The 16,894-nt window shown below is 48.8% G+C and overlaps 2 protein-coding genes across 3 annotated transcripts in view; one reads left to right on the top strand and one right to left on the bottom strand.

Annotated features, from left to right (window-relative positions):
- Positions 1-16,894, top strand: part of LOC119162350 (uncharacterized) — a 246,514-nt gene that overhangs the window by 82,145 nt on the left and 147,475 nt on the right. The window lies entirely within an intron of this gene.
- On the bottom strand, positions 1,134-6,550 carry LOC142776288 (uncharacterized). 2 transcript variants are annotated; one of them, XM_075879675.1, is made up of 5 exons: positions 6,161-6,550; positions 5,856-6,031; positions 5,339-5,398; positions 4,872-5,267; positions 1,134-4,575 (listed from the first exon to the last, which is right to left on the bottom strand). In XM_075879675.1, the coding sequence occupies exons 1-4, from the start codon at positions 6,274-6,276 to the stop codon at positions 5,167-5,169; spliced, it is 453 nt and encodes a 150-aa protein (XP_075735790.1). In that variant the 5' UTR covers positions 6,277-6,550; the 3' UTR covers positions 1,134-4,575; positions 4,872-5,166. The 2 variants fall into 2 exon arrangements, 1 of the variants encoding a protein (XP_075735790.1); XR_012887422.1 differs by lacking the exons at positions 5,339-5,398; positions 6,161-6,550 and having other exon boundaries at positions 5,856-5,992.

The raw sequence follows: 16,894 nt of genomic DNA, 5'->3' as shown, positions 1-16,894 counted from the left end.
CTTCAATTTGTGAATCGAGCAACGGACACAGGTGGGCCACAGAAATGCCTTGTGGAAGCACATGATTCATGTAGCCGAAATTGACAAGAGGTAGACAAGTTTTGTTATCTGTGATGCTGAGCACCGTATAGGGCACTGCAACATTGTGCGCAAAGAGTACGTCGGTGAGAGGCGTAGCGTAATAGTCACCGTCGGGCACAGCTGGTGAGCACAGAAAATCGACGTACGTCACAGTTTTGGAGGGCAGGCGAACAAAGACGCTGCATTGTAATCGGCATGTAGGTTGGTACGGGGCGGCACTGATTTGTGGCAGTTCAAGGCGGAGCACACCAGCGAAGCAATCAATCAGAGGAGAATTGGCGGCAAGAAAATCGAGGCCTAGTATGAGGTCGTGGGGACATGTTGCAAGCACGGTAAAAAGGACGACCACTTGATGACCGGCTACGGTAAGTTGAGCTGTGCACATACCGACGACAGGGACTGTTGCAGCATCTGCAACTTGGACGACACTGGTCAAGGGGGGCGTGAGGACCTTCATCATGCGACGACGAAAACACGAACTCATAATACAGACGTGAGCGCCCGTATCTATCAAAGCTTCAACAAGTGTGCCATCAGCATATTGTCACGCAGCAAAGGACGACGCAGTTGTCTATGAGGAAAACAAGTTTATTGGAGCGAACCTGTGCTCCCCTAACAACTGAAAAAAATACACAGGCCATAGAGAAATAAAGGTTAAGAGTGGACACTCCCGTAGACCCCAGCGGCCCAATCGACCCTAGCACACCTAGTGGTTGGTGAGAGCAAGTGGCGTGCGCTTCCTGTTTCGGTTTCACTGGCGCAAATTTTGAATTACTTTGCATAACCGACGTTTGGCTATGACGAAAGTTCATGATTTCAGACCACTATTCATCGCCCAAATGGATAGTTTTGTAGGTCGTTTTGATTTAGCGATTCCCTGTTTTGTTTTGTTCAGTGGTTCGTGTGAATCAGTCGTGACGTAATTTTTATTTCGATTAAGTTATAATAAAAAGAGATGCAGGTAATGATAATTCACTACGGTTTTATTCATCGCGCTTGTGTTTTTCTTTTGGAACGAGTGATCAATGTATATATCAGTCAAAGAGACAGAGTATCCGTAATGTTTTATTCAAAGGCAAGGTAGAGTCTGAGAATATAAAAAGCACAATATGACAAAGGTAGACAACAAATGCATCTCGCCTTACAAATAAATTGTAACAAATACAGAGAGAACACAGACAACGCACACATCGCTATAGTTGGCAGAAGCTGAGAAGCTGGTGAAGTATGACACACCGGGCCAGTGGGTAAGTAAGGATCTATGGCAAAAACACAGCGCACAATGCTGATAAAGAAGGAAGAAGTGACATATACACAGCAATGAAGTCGCGAATCACGCCTGGGGTTAACCGAAATAATGCATAGAAAAAAAGAGCACACAGAAACCACACGACACAATATAGCAGAAAGGCAAAGGTGCAGTGTGCTGGCTGTGCTAAAGAACAGCTAGTCCAAAATGAAAAAAAGCAGACTTGATGTCTGCTTGTCCTCAGAAAGGTAGGGCTTTGCAGCTTGCTCACTACGTGAAAGACAAACTTTATGCTACAACACTGGCAGGTTTTGTGGCTTTTGTTATGCGTCGCCTTCATCAAAAACTTAAGATCCCAAGTGATTTGCGTCTGGGTGTTGCTGTGACGCTTGCGAGCTAAAATAGATTCTAGTCATCACTTATCCAGAATTGTGGACCTTAATTGGTGCTACGAGAGCGGTATTACAGGGCTAATAAATAGCAGAAGGAAACCACTTTGGCTCATTATTTTTCACAAAGGCTCTACATCGTACGTTATCACTCAAAAGCTATATAAAAATAAAATGGCAGCGTCCGCAGCCCCATCAAACGCTACAAGTTTGAGTATTCTTTTGAAAATTTTGATGGGCGAGATGAGGAGGTTGATGAGAAGCTAAAATACGAAAAGCGTGATAACGTGAACCGTGCCCACTTCATACTGTGTTCCTTACCCGCTCGAAGACATTTCAACAAGCGGTTTTGTTATCGATATATTACTTGAGCTGGAGAGATAAAGCATACACTGTGACCAAGCGAGCCACAGTAAAGTGTACAGTTCGCCCGCATTTGCTACAAAAATACAGACAGGATACCCAACACTCTTTTTAAGGTTATGCAAATCACTTCGAGCGAATACACAGTGTCCCTACTCCTCATAGCGGGTAACCTAAACAATGTATGCAACGAAGGAGTGGCTAGTCCAGTTGAGCTGAATATAAGCATATAAGACAATAATGAAGTCTGCTGTAACTAAGTAATAACATAACAAAGCTATTGCAGGATTCGGCTCAACTCGAATACATTAGTGTAAACCCGCCGCTAATTGCTAACCTTTGAACTTGTCAAGCTGTATGCCTGAGATTGAAGACTGGAACCTAACCCTATCTAAGTTTCGGTTCACAAAACGCACATGCCAACATAAACGAACCCGGCAAAACATTTTCAGAAACTTCGCGCGACACCCAGCAGAGCAGAAATGAAAATCGCCAACACTTGACAGATGGTGATCCAAAACATCGCACACTTTCAGGTGATGTGCAGTGGCCTCAATTATGGCAAAAAAATGAGATTCAAGTTGTTGTACGTATGCAAAAGCTGCTTGATGGCACAGTGAGATTCCCAAAAAGTTTGCTGGGGACGTGGTATGCTGTGAGCATTGTGAAATACTGGTGGGTACCCTTAAGCGTCTCACTGTCGTCTTTCAGTAACTGTGGGCAACTGCAACCGTCACATGCATTCCGAAGGAAGTGTTTGATGAGAAAACCAGCTACATAATATGCAGCGGAGCCATCGATAATATGGGAGTGAACGTTGGTCGCAAGTTCAGAGAGATCGTCTAGAGCGGGAAAGTCGTCAGGCTGTGGCTGTGCACACTCCTCATTATCCACAAGAGACGCACTGGTGAGGGAGAATGGCGAGAGCTGCTCCTGGAGGAGGTCACATTCATCATCCTCGACATTTCCGTATTCTGACAGCTTGAAGAGTTTTCTTATGCAGATGTGCTTCAGGCCACAAATAAATTGTGCTACATTGGGGTTGGTGTTGCAACCCTGTTTTTGCCTAATGTGGCCAAATATGTTCTCCAGAGGATCCTGTTGAAGCCTGCGTGTTAACAGGTATTCAAAATTGTAATTTTTGGAGAGGTCGTCCCATAGTTGACAAATTGCCTGAATTGTAATTTGCCAACCTACGATGGTTTGTGGTTGACGTCTGCCAACAAACTGCCATGATGCAATCCAGGGAAGCTGGCCTCGGAGGAAGTCAATCAGCTCTGAATCATTTTTCATGATTGCATGCCGCAGCTTTTGCGAAGTTCTTTTTTTACTCGAGCTGTTCAAGGCATCGAAAATCCTGTCCATACGATCACAAAATTGAGCTGTAGTGATGGCCGAGGCAGGCAGCACCTTCGCATACACCAATGCCGTGATAGCAATCGAAACTGATGCACTGAGGACCTGAGTTGCTCTGCTGACCTTCATATTAGAAAAAGGTTTCTGATGAACGTGCCGTTCAGTCAACTTTGGAGCCAATCGCAACCGCAACTCATGTGAGGATTGGTAAAGGCTTACAATGTGCGACCAGTTAACGATGTCATCCCCAATGTATAACTTGTGTGCTTGGACATTATTGCGCGTTGTTTTAATTAAATGCGGAACATCAAAAATGTAATATACCCGCTCACCATTAACTTAAAAAAAAAGGCTTTGCTACAGTCACTCTTAAATGGTTAGCGAGACTTACATTTGAACTGCCCTGGTCACAAATGACTGCTTTCACTGCAATATTAATGCTCCTAAGCTCTAAAATGAGTGACACTAGCAAGTTATGCATAACAGATGATGGTGTTGATGTGTGCCCTATAGTAAAAGCAACCGGTTGAACCCACTTTCTCGAAACGCCAACAAGAAGAAAAACCAGTGCTCGATCAGCGATAGTTGAAGTGCGACGAGTGCCATCATCTGTAAAACCCTGGACAACGTCTCTTGCAGCATCATAGTACAAATTCTTTTTGAGTGCTATTTCGTCGAAAACTAAAGCGCACACTCGGTCCCGTTCATTCCAAGCTTGAGTATTTGTTGCAATGGAAGAAAGGATTCCTGGAATTATGCCTGGAGTCATCTTTACATTAGCTAGCCACCTCCTTAATGAACGCCGGGAGGGCAAAGAAAAATATGGAGCCAGAAATCGGTATGCTCGCGGACCTCGGAAGTTTAAGTGAAGAGCAAATTTCTTGAACCACACGGGAAACCGCTTGCCCTTGCATTTGGGCCTCAAGCGAACATGTGCAGAAAGAAGTTTAAAAACCTCCTTGGTGACGTGCGGTCGGATAACTTCAAGGGCCTTTGAAGTCGATGACGGTGCTTGGTGAGGCTGTCTCCGCAGTCTTTTGATAGTTTTCTGCTGTGCTGCTACTTTGGCTTGCAGATGTTTAATGGTTTGCTTGTACTTCATTGATGGAGACATTGTCGCTGGCACACAGGAACGCACTGCAATAAACAAAAAAATGGATGTAAAAGCGAAGAACAACTAATCCCATACGAGCACTTTCCTCGCTCTTTCAGACCCAAGGTGCACAACTTTCTGTGGTGCAAAGTTTTCGATTCCACTACCTAAAAACAAACCATTCACAATGTTGACAATGCACAAAAAAAATAAAAATCACTGAGAGCCCACCCTTACATTTTGTAAGTGCACACGTAGTGTCCTTTTGAGGATAGTTTCCTCAGAATGTCCTAAACATAAAATAGCACATTAAAAACAGCTGCAATAAAAGCATAGTCACCATTTTCTCTAGGGCACTCAGGCGTGGAGCTGTTGGCGGAGATGTCTTCTGGAGGGTTTTGTGAAGCTTGTTCAGTGCCTCGGACAGTGCTGTCGGAACAATCTTGCGAGCGGCCTGCGGAAGTCTCTATATCAATCCACTCTGGTGTTGAAGTGAACATACAACTTACCGGTCACACAAGTTACTTTTGTGACAGCTGAATGACTGGTTAAGGTTTTCTCCGGCAAGACGAAGTCAGCGGAAATTCTTTCACCAGCTACAAGGGAGCTGCCACCTGCAGAGGTTTGGTCAACAGTTAATTTCGGTAAAAAAAAGAAATCGCGACACTGAACGCACCCTGTTCATTGGGGCACCTCAATGTGTGGGAGCCGCTTTTTGAAGCCTCTACCGCAGGTCCTGAAGAAATGAAATTACGACAATGTATCAGTAAGAGGCTTAAAATAACACAAACTGAAGCTCATCCGCACCTTGCAGTGCAGCTTCCGCAGCCATGTCACAGTCACTACTTGAAGCGACGCTCAGAGAACCTGCATATATGTGCAGTTGGTACAAGTTACAAAGCTTGTAGCATGGGGAAACTTAAACAGCTCTTTCAAACGCATAAATTGGTCGAACGTGGAAGAAAAGAGAAGGCACCAACTAGGAAACAAGTAATTTGTGATTTTTGGAATTATCAACAGTGGCAGCTTTCACTGATGAAAGGTATACGTACATGTGCACTCAGGCTTGAAGATAACGTGAAATAGCCCTTTAAAGTCTTTTGAAACAAGTTGCGCAGGTCAAGAGCATCAAAAAACGACAGAAATGTAAAGCTGCTGTTAGGAAGGTAATAGCCCACAATTCACAAAATTTAAGACTTTCCAAGTGTTACTTCTATAGTGAGGCTTCTCCATTGGCTACAAAGATCTTCACGGTTAACTGTCACCACTGATTCAATACAAGTGGCTGCTATTGCACATATTTGAGTTTCAGTCAATCACTTACATGGTGCAGCTGGTTGCACACTGGGAACAGCCATTCTTGTAAGCCTTGTGTGCCCAGGGTCCATGAAACTTTGAGCAGTAAAATGGTCGCTACAAACCCTGTACGTTGCGTACAATAGGCTGGCCGGCTTACTAAGGAGATCATCGCGTCCAGCATACTGCATCCATGCTTTCATCCTGCATTGGCAATGAACTATCAGCTGAAAGGGGAAGTGCTTGAATAGTGATTTTTTATTGTTACCCTCACTGAGCAAGTACGAACAGTAAGCCTAAAGACATGCAAACCATACAAAAGCTTTAACACACCTGCCGTCCCGTGGTATGCGGAAGAAACTCGTCCCAGGCTTCTTGTGGGTTCTGCCATTGTTGAAGCACCACGATACACAGCAGTAGCTGCCGTAGCTTGGACCGCCGGACGGCATGGCGTCAGCGCGGTGTGAAAATGTTAGTATGTGGATGCTTCGCTGTCAAATTACGAAAAAGATATGTGCACGTCATAAGTGTACCAACAAACCCCTTTGAATGATTAGCTAATCGATGCACAATACAAAACCAGTGATACATCTCTGACCCATAAAACTCTGACTTGCAAAGATATACGTCAAGACCACGTACAAAGATCTTCAGAAGTTTCCAGGCCGCTATCCCTTGTAATGCAATGGTATCGCGGCCTGGGAACTTTAGAACACCTTCGTACGTACGCAGTATCAGCAGTATCTTGGGAAGAAAAATCGTAGTTGAAATTTATGTGGTAAAATTATATTGGAAACGTCAAAAAAATTTGTGAGCAGCTTGCACTAGTGGCACAAGGCTAGCGAAAAAACGAAGATGATGGCCACTTGGCTAGTCCAGATTTGCCTCCGGCACACCAAGAATTATTCGTGTTCCGAGCCTTCGGGAAACGCGTTGTGAAGCATGCGAGGCCCAGCGAATGCTTCTCAATATTTTGCACCGAGCCTATGACCTAGCTGCCCAGCTACGCTCAGCGCACAGACGCTCGCGTCCGTGGCAGACGCAGCACGCTTCGCCTCGGCTTGACGCCGTGCCGCCTTTGCTATACTGCATACGTTGCACAATGTTCCCGTCTAGCCGCCGCATAGAACCACAAACTTTCTTTTTAGCGAACCTCCCAGTCCTTACAAGCTTCAGAAAAAGGTTACAACTGCGTGAATGAGACGCCACGTAAGAAACAAACTCGCACACTCGAAGCGCAACGTGTGTGTGTGCATCTTTCTATGTTTGTTGCATGGTGTCTTATTCGCGCAAGTGTAACCGTTTTCTGAAAAAATGACCCAACAAGACCAACAACATGTCATTCAACAAGCTTCGCTTGAAAACGTGCCTCACCTGTTATCTCACGCACGAAAACGCCGACGCAGCCGACGTTGACGAAAGCGACGAAAGCTTCTCGCTGTCAGTCATGCATGGGCTTGTCGCTGGGTAGATGGTGTTTATGACAGTACGGCTGAAGAAAAATAATCGCGTAAGGTGTGTTGAATAAATTGTTTTTATGTATAAAGAACATACCAAATTTGGGCGTATAACTATTATTTTGTAAAAACAATTCTGTTGCATTGATTATAACTGTTTTTTTTTGCGCTTGCGCCCTCTGACGTTTGGTGAGAGCACTAGTTTGTTACGTAGTCGTGACGCACTTCCTAAGGCCAGGTTTCGCGGAGTGTCCGCTCTTGTCTTCTTCTTTCTCTATGCACAGGCGGCGAAGAAGCAGCCAGCAAAACGAGGGGCACGCTAGTGAGCGTCGGCGATCGAATGACGCGGCATTGGCTGTGCGGGAATTTATATCCCTCGGCGCGAGGGTTTCTCGAATAGTCGAATTGTATCGGGAACGCCGTGATAGCGTTTGTTAGAAACGCTGTTCGTTCGAACAGCGCCTCTAACAAACAACGCTTGAAGCGTTGTTTCTATCGAACAACGCCTGAAGCGTTGTTCGATAGCGTTTGTTCGAAACGCTGTGGTAGCGTTTGTTCGAAACGCTGTGAAAACGGCGATAGCACAGGCCGGCGCAGCCAGGCCGAAAAAACAAAACACAAATAAACAAACCCAATGCATGGGTTGCGGCATTACCCCCCCCCCCCCTCTAAGAGTGCATCGACCTGATGCTAACATAATGGACAGTCCACACAAATTAAAAGTTCGTCATCGTCCGTAGAAAGGTTTTAAGCGAACCACATGGACGACTTCGGGCCGCGTGCGTCGTCGTGATGTACGGGAGCCCCCATCGGGGATCACTTCGTACGTTAGTTCGCCAACACGTCGTAGAATCTGGTAGGGTCCGAAATAGCGTCGTAGAAGTTTCTCACTGAGTCCACGTCGTCCCACGTCTTATGTTCAACGTCGACGTATATAGACAGCATATCCGCGATTGTCTTATTGAGCCGTTCCGTTAGTCCATTCGTTTGGGGGTGGTACGCCGTCGTTCTTCGGTGATCTGTGTTGCTGTAGCGTAAGATTCCTTGCATAAGCTCCGCAGTGAAGGTCGTTCCGCGGTTCGTGATTAGGACCTCAGGGGCTCCATGTCGCAGCACAATTTGGTTGATAAAGAACTTTGCAACTTCTTGTGCAGTTCCCCTAGGAAGAGCGGTGGTCTCTGCGTAGCGCGTCATGTAGTCTGTCGCTACGACAATCCATTTGTTCGCGGATCGGGATGTAAGGAACGGGCCCAGAAGGTCCATTCCGATCTGTTGGAAGGGCCTCGTTGGGACGGCGATCGGCTGCAGAAGTCCGGCTGGTCTCGTCGGTGGTGTTTTTCGTCGCTGGCAGTCACGGCAGCTCCGGACGTAGTGGGTGACATCGGATGTAAGGCGGGGCCAGAAGTATTTCGCCTTGATTTTTGTAATCGTGCGAGCTGTTCCGAGATGTCCGGAAGACGGATCGTCGTGGCACGCTTCCAAAATTTCGTCACGAAGGTCTGCGGGGATGACAAGTAGATAATTCGTTCTCGTTCCGGGGTTGAAATTCTTCTTCACTAGGATGGAGTTTTTGAGGCTGAATGCTGGTAAGTTGCGCTTGAACGCCCTAGGCACGGCGACGTTGCGTCCTTCGAGGTAGTCGATCATGGCACGGAGGTCAGGGTCGGCACGCTGCTGTGCGGCTAGGTCGCTCTCTGTCACGACTCCGAAGAACGCGCTGTCTTCATCGGAGTCCTGTGGTGGTGGGTCGACGGGGGCGCGGGACAGGCAGTCGGCGTCGGAGTGTTTCCTGCCGAATTTGTAGAATATTGTAACGTCAAACTCTTGCAGGCGCAAGCTCCACCGCCCAAGACGGCCAGAGGGGTCCTTCAAATTGGCGAGCCAACACAGCGCGTGATGGCCTGTCACAACCTTAAACGGTCTACCATAGACGGATGGGCGAAATTTTGAAATGGCCCATATGATAGCCAGGCACTCTTTCTTGGAGGCAGAGTAGTTTCTCTCCTCCTTCGACAGACCACGGCTTGCATAGGCGATTACCTTTTCGTAACCGCTCTGCTTTTGGACGAGGACGGCACCCAAACCGATATCACTGGCGTCCGTGTGCATTTCCGTTTCAGCGTTTTCGTCGAAATGAGCGAGCACGGGCGGTTTTTGCAGGCGTTGTTGCAGCTCGCAGAATGCCTTTTCTTGGTCGTTTTCCCAGCTGAAAGGGGTGCTCTCTTTCGTCAGGCGCGTGAGTGGCTCTGCAATGCGTGCGAAGTTTGCGACGAAGCGCCGGTAGTATGCGCACAGTCCGAGAAACCTTCGCACACCCTTCTTATCTTTCGGCCTTGGGAAGTTCGCAATGGCTGATGTTTTTGCCGGGTCAGGTAGGACTCCCACGGCGTTCACGACGTGACCCAAGAACTTGAGTTCCTCGTACGCGAAACGGCACTTCTCAGGCTTCAGCGTTAACACCGACGTACGAATGGCCTCGAGTACAGATTCCAACCTTGTGAGGTGTTCGTCGAAAGTCCGGGCGAATACGACAACGTCGTCGAGGTATACGAGGCAAGTGTGCCACTTCAGGCCTGCTAGCACAGTGTCCATGACTCTCTGAAACGTTGCGGGCACCGTGCACAGCCCAAACGGCATCACCTTGAATTCGTATAGACCGTCCGGGGTTATAAATGCAGTCTTCTCTCGGTCTCTCTCGTCCACTTCAATTTGCCAGTAGCCGGTCTTCAGATCCATGGATTAGAAATACTTGGCGTGGAAGAGGTGGTCGAGGGCGTCGTCCATTCGTGGCAGGGGGTACACGTCCTTTTTGGTGATTTTGTTTAGTCTCCGGTAGTCAACGCAGAATCTTAAAGTGCCATCTTTTTTCTTCACGAGTACAACCGGCGCAGCGCACGGACTTTTTGATGGCTGTATTATGTCGTCGCTGAGCATGTCATCAACTTGAGTCCGGATGGCTTCGCGCTCGTGTGAAGAAACGCGGTATGGTGACTGTCTGGTAGGTCGGGCTCCATATTCGGTTATTATCCGGTGCTTCGCCAAAGGTGTCTGACGTAACTTCGAGTTCGAGGAAAAACACTCGCTGTAGCGACGGAGCAACTCCAGTAATCTGTGCCGATTTTCTTGCGACAGCGCCGGGTTCACGTCGAAAGGATGTGGCAGCCTGGAAGCATCTGCGCGTGCGCGTTCAAAGGTGGCGACCGCGATCACTTGACTCGCTTCTTGCGTTTCTTCGAGGAACGCAATTGCAGCGCCCTTGTTTAGATGCTGGTACTCCTCGGTGAAATTTGTGACCAAAACGTGGGATCTGCGTTGCTTAAACCGTGCAATGCCTCTTGCGACAGACACACCGCGGTCTAGAAGCAACCTTTGGTCAGTCTCCACGATAGCGTCGACGTCAGGAGCAGCACCTTCACTATAGACGGCGATCATCAAGCTTGCGCGGGGTGGCAGGGTGACGTGATCGTAGGCGATCCTTACAGCAGCACGGTGTCCGAGGTTCGGCTGCGGCGTCGTGGAGTGATCGGAAGAAAACGTTATCGACCTGGTCTGCAGATCAATTATTGCGCCATTGTCCGTCAAAAAGTCCATTCCGAGAATTACGTCGCGGGAGCAGTTAGGCAAAATGACGAACTCCGAAGGGTACGTAGTGCCGTATATAGTGACGCGCGATGTGCACATTCCACTTGGGGTCACGAGGTGGCCTCCTGCTGTGCGTATGTGCGGACCGTCCCATCTGGTCGTAACTTTCTTTAGCTTGGACGCGAATGACCCGCTCATGACCGAGTAGTCGGCTCCCGTGTCGATGAGGGTGACTACGTCAAGGCCGTCGATGGACAACTGGACGTCGGATGCCGCTTTGCTCGAATTTCGGGTGCGTCGGGGCGTCGTATCATGGCTTGCACGTGTTGATGGTCGGGCACTATGCGCGTCATCGTCGTCTTCTCAGCGGCAGGCTTCGTCATTTCGGGTACGCGTTGCGCAGCGTAGCTGTCGTCGTTTTCGGGGGTCTCGTCAGGGTGTCGTCGGGTCGTCGGGATGAGGGCATGTCATGAGTCACGGTCTTGCGTCGTTGGAGGGTTTTCATTTTCTCGCCGTTGTGCAACTTCACCTCCAGAAGTTGCTGCTTTAAGTTTCCCCCTTGTGGGCGGGGGGACCTCCCACGGGCGAAGTCAGCATGGCTGCGACGGTTGGGGGATTGGTACGGGTAGGGCGACGGCGAACGGTTGAAACGGGATGGTCCACGGCTGGTGTTCGACAGGTATTCTTCGATCTCAAATGGGCGCTGGCCGGCTCGCGGGCGGGGTGCGTCGACGGAGAACCCACGCAAACCCAGCCTCTTGTACGGGCAGCGGCGGTAGACGTGGTCGGCCTCTCCGCAGTGGTAGCACAGCGGACGATTATCTGGCGTTCGCCACACCTCGGTCTTCCTGGGTGCCTGGTTTCGGGTTACAGGGGGTCGGGCGGGCGACATTGGGCGGTGGTACGGCGGGGCCTGTTGATAACGGGTTGGGACGGGTCGGGGTCGACGAGCAGCAGCGGAGTAGGTCATCGCTTGTGGTTCGCAAGATGCTTCCGACGGCGTGGAATTCCCCAGTGCTTGCTGAACCTCCTCGCGGACGATGTCAGTGAGGGAGGTGACTTGGGGCTGCGGCGTTGCTGGGAACAATTTCCTCAGTTCCTCGCGAACGACGGCGTGGATGGTCTCCCGCAAGTCTTCCGTCGCCAATCCAGGGGCGTTTACCGGGTTCACCGAAAGGGTGTTGAGTGGTCTATCGTATTGCCGCGAACGCATATCCAAGGTCCTCTCGATCATCGAAGCCTCGGTGACGAACTCAGCGACGGTCTTAGGGGGGTTGCGGATGAGTCCAACGAAGACATCTTGTTTAACTCCCCGCATCAGAAAGCGCACCTTCTTCTCTTCTGCCATTTCGGGGTCAGCTCTCCGGAACAGCATCTTCATCTCCTCAGCGAAAAGTACAACACCTTCGTTAGGGTGTTGCATTCGCGTCTCCAACAAAAGGGCGGCTCCTTCTTTCCGCACAACCGTAGCGAATGTTTTGAGGAAGTCGCTCTTAAAGACAGTCCAGTCGGTTAGGGAGCCTTCATGGTTCTCAAACCACGTTCGAGCTGCATCCTCCAAATAGAAGAAGACATGACGAAACGTTTCTTCGTCATTCCACCTGTTAAAGATGCGGATGCGCTCCAGCTTCTCCAGCCACTCTTCCGGGTCTTCACCAGGAGATCCTCGGAATGATGGGGGCTCACGAGGTTGTTGCAGAACGACGGGAGGGTTGGTAGCGCTGGTCATGGTGCCTGCGTTGATTATCGTGGTTTTTACGTCTTCTTTCCTTTTTTTATCCGGGAGCAGTTCAAACTCATGCTGAAGGCCTTGCTGTCGGTGGCTGACACGAGTTGGGCGTGCTTGTCGGCTTGGCAATGGCTTAGGGTTCATGTACCCCGCACCTCCACCAGATGTCACGCAGCAAAGGACGACGCAGTTGTCTATGAGGAAAACAAGTTTATTGGAGCGAACCTGTGCTCCCCTGACAACTGAAAAAAAATACACAGGCGGCGAAGCAGCGGCCAGCAAAACGAGGGGCACGCTAGTGAGCGTCGGCGATCGAATGACGCGGCATCGGCTGTGCGGGAATTTATATCTCTCGGCGCGAGGGTTTCTCGAATAGTCGAATTGTATCGGGAACGCCGTGATAGCGTTTGTTAGAAACGCTGTTCGTTCGAACAGCGCCTCTAACAAACAACGCTTGAAGCGTTGTTTCTATCGAACAACGCCTGAAGCGTTGTTCGATAGCGTTTGTTCGAAACGCTGTGGTAGCGTTTCTTCGAAACGCTGTGAAAACGGTGATAGCACAGGCCGGCGCAGCCAGGCAGAAAAAACAAAACACAAATAAACGAACCCAATGCATGAGTCGCGGCAATATACTTCTAGGGTGTTCCGGTTCAAACGTAAGGGCAACAGAGGATTTTTGGGTAAGGTCGATAGGGCAGCTTCACCTCCAGAAGCTGCGCAGCCTAGTTTTCCGGGGACATGTGGCGGTTAAACGATGGTGAGGGAGAGCGGCGACGCGTATTCGAACGAGAAGGGCGGCTTTGAGGTGGTGGCGACGACGGGACAGGGTGGCCGTAGTCCTCAGGGGCAGTAAATGCTGTAGACTCAGTGCGGGTCGGATAACGGTGGTTTGGTGGACGGAATGAGTTACTGTAAGCGGAGTACGAGCCAGACATAGATGGCCATTGGCTTCGGCAGTAACGAGCGATGTGTCCAGCGTGACCACAGCGGAAGCAGATCGGCTTATTTATTTATTTATTTATTTATTTTATTTTCCTCAAGGGTCCCTAACAGAAGGGACATTACATGAGGGGTGGGCATACAAGAAGAGGGGGGCGGTAACAGGTACATTTGTTTGAGGACTCTGGATGAAAACATTTTTCAGTGACAAAAGGTACCACTTAAAAGATTTCGAAACATTGCCAAGTACACAAAATATACATACAGCCATACTAGGGAGATGACACTAGAAACCATTATACAAGAAATAGCATGGCAGGTAACAGTTCAGTTAGCTATTACAGTTCAGTGATGGTTGTCAGGGAATTTTTAAAGGCTTCTGCATCCTGAATGCTAACAATGGTTTCCGGTAGGGCGTTCCATTCCTTAGCTGTCCGAATGAAGAAAGATTCTGCAAATGTGGTAGTTTTGGGACGAGGGTAATGTACTTGCATAGTGTTGCAACAACGATCAGAGAAATGGGGGCGTTGGGTGACGTAAATGCTGGATGGGGATGCGTGATAGAATTTGTGGAATAATGCGAGCCGCGCAGTTTTTCGGCGTTGACTAAGGGGAATGAATGCGGCACGTTTCTTTAAGTCTGTTACACTGGTGAACGATGAGTAATCGGAAAAGGCGAATCTGGCAGCGCGGTTTTGGATGGCTTCTAGGTTTTGGATGAGATAATGCTGGTGTGGGTCCCAAATTGCTGCGGCGTACTCCAGTTTGGGGCGTATTATTGTGGTGAAAGCTAATTTTTTTTTAAGTGGCTGGGAGCAAACTTCAGGGTTCTTTGGATATAACCTAAAGATCTACGAGCTGTTGAAATGACGTGATTGATGTGGAGGGTCCATGATAGATCACTTGAGATATGTATTCCAAGGTATTTATACGAGCTAGTCAGTTGTAGAAAACTGTTATGTAGGGTGTAATTGTACACTAACGGATTAGTACGTCTGTGAAAAGACACTGATCTACATTTGGAAATGTTTAAACTCATCTGCCACTTGTGGCACCAATTTTGAACGGCTGTTAGGTCTGTTTGTAAAGCTATTTAATCCTTATGACTAGAGATTGTTGCGTAAATAACGCAATCGTCGGCGAATAATCTTATATTGTTAGTAATACAGTGTGGAAGGTCGTTGATGTAAATCAGGAAAAGCAGGGGGCCAAGTACTGTTCCCTGGGGAACACCGGAGAGGACGGGAGAGATTTGAGACTTGGCTTATCATCAGCTGTTTGCCATTCAGACGAGTTCCTGGTTCGAATAGAGTACGGACGGCGACGTCTCATGTCCACAGAAGCTATCGAGAGACCAGTATTATCCAGGGTGGGTGCAGTGGAGAGGATACCAAGGATAGCGAATTCCTGGCGGACAACAGCCTGGATCAAGGCGACAGCTGGCGTTGAGGCGTCGGGCAACGTCGGTTTGTTGGCAGCCGGGTAAGCGGCCTCGAGTTCAAGTCGGACGATGCGCGTCACGTCTTCGGTCGTAGACGGATGACAAGGAGTGGCTTCGCAAGACGACGTTGCCGCGGTGTTGGGTAGGCGCTGAAACTGCTGCAAAATGCGTCGACTCTTCGCCTGCTCGAGACGGCGGCACTATTTGATCACGGCGTCGATGGTCGTTACGTTGGTAAATACAAGCAGGCTGAACGCATCGTCGGCGATTCCTTTTAAAACGTGCGAAATCTTGTCGGCCTCAGTCATGTTGGGATCGGCCCTTTGACACAACGCTAAGACGTCTTGAATATAAGTCAAGTAGGGCTCAGTGGACGTCTGTGTACGTACGGCCAATTGCTTTCGGGCATCAAGCTGTTGACCAAACGGGTTGCCAAAGAGGTCGCGGAGCTGTTGTTTAAACATTTCCCAGCTTGTGATTTCGTGCTCGTGGGTCTCAAACCAGATGCGAGGGGTCTTGTCAAGATAAAAAATGACATTCGCAAGCATAACGGTTGGGTCCCAGCCATACAGCTTGCTGACGCGCTCGTACATGCTAAGCCGCTTGTCCACATTCGCGTTGTCCTCTCCAGTAAAGGTACCGGGATCACGGGGTTGCGTTAGGGCGACGTACCTGGTTGCTGTCGTTGCTGAGGTAGGTGGAGAAGCCGTATCCTCACCCGGAGCCATGGTAGCAGACTTAAGGAGGCGTCCACTGCGTAGCTCCGTTGTCAGAAGAGTACCCAGCACCTCCACCAAAATGTTACGTGGAAAATAACAGTTGTCAGTCCGCAGCCACAACGCAGCTCACCAACAACGTCCACTTCTTTACTATCAGTCTGAGGCACCTTTCTTGGGTATGCCCCACTATGCCCTCTTTCAGTCAGACGAAATCACGTAACAATATATTATAAAAAGAAGCGGGATGACGCTACTTGAAGTGTTCACTAGATGGAAGAATAGATGGACGCACAGGCGAACAGACAGACAAGCAGATGGACAGACAGACAGACGCACGGAAGGACGGACGCATAGACGGACCCACGAACGGACGCACGAACGGGTGCACATACGTATGTATGGATGTACGGACGAAAGCACGGACACATTGACGAACGCTTTGCCACACTCGTCATCATTGATTCTGTGGATATGCTGTGATTTTTTTTTGTTTTTACTAGCGGAAAAAACCCTTCGTAGTATAAATACTGTTAAGGTGTGCTCAGAGCAGTTTCAATTTTTTGCCCGAATTATTGATATCGGGTGGACTACCAGCACTGAAGTGAGAGGGGGGAGGGTTTACACAGACAGGGGAGGGGCGATCACCCCCTCTCTCTCAATCCGCCACTGCTTTTGTACACGAACTCTACGTCGATGCGGAAACACTTTACCGCCCCTAAAGTTGTATCTAAGCGGTAATTAACAGATAATCCTTTACAAACTTTTAAATTATCAGCCTGAAGAGACTCTTTGTAGCACGTGACAATTTATGACAAATCCATCTCTTAGAAATCTTATAAAGCACACCTTCGAAATTCAAGGCCTCAATCGAGGCTATATGAAAACAGCGTGCCGAAGCAAACGCCGCCGCTGTGTTACGTCAGGCCGGAGCTGCACAAGACACAATAAACAAAAATACGCATCGTAGCAGAACCTGGTTAAAAAAAAAAAGCAGCAAGTCTTCTCAAGTGCACACGTGCAGGTTTATTCTCTGCTCTTGATCCGTAGTGCATATCTGAATAAGCGCAAAGAGCTTTCTCGCTCGTCTGCAAGAAGTGCTACAGTGGCCGCTCCCTATAGTGTAAAGCTGGAGAAAAAAAAAGTGGAAGTTGCACTTTTCTTTGGTATTGCGCGAAAGAATAACATAAGCACACATGCAAA

The sequence above is a fragment of the Rhipicephalus microplus genome, chromosome X, assembly GCF_043290135.1.
Source record: "Rhipicephalus microplus isolate Deutch F79 chromosome X, USDA_Rmic, whole genome shotgun sequence".
In the NCBI taxonomy this organism is placed as follows: domain Eukaryota; kingdom Metazoa; phylum Arthropoda; class Arachnida; order Ixodida; family Ixodidae; genus Rhipicephalus; species Rhipicephalus microplus.
This window is presented reverse-complemented; position numbering and strand designations above follow the sequence as displayed.

Excerpts from the sequence above, each read along its gene's own strand:
- LOC142776288 (XM_075879675.1), bottom strand. The coding sequence starts at position 6,276 with ATGCCGTCCGGCGGTCCAAGCTACGGCAGCTACTGCTGTGTATCGTGG. Across the intron at positions 6,032-6,160 it reads CGCATACCACGGGACGGCAG|GATGAAAGCATGGATGCAGT; the intron begins GTGTGTTAAAGC and ends TTGCCAATGCAG. Across the intron at positions 5,399-5,855 it reads TGTGCAACCAGCTGCACCAT|GTTCTCTGAGCGTCGCTTCA; the intron begins GTAAGTGATTGA and ends ACATATATGCAG.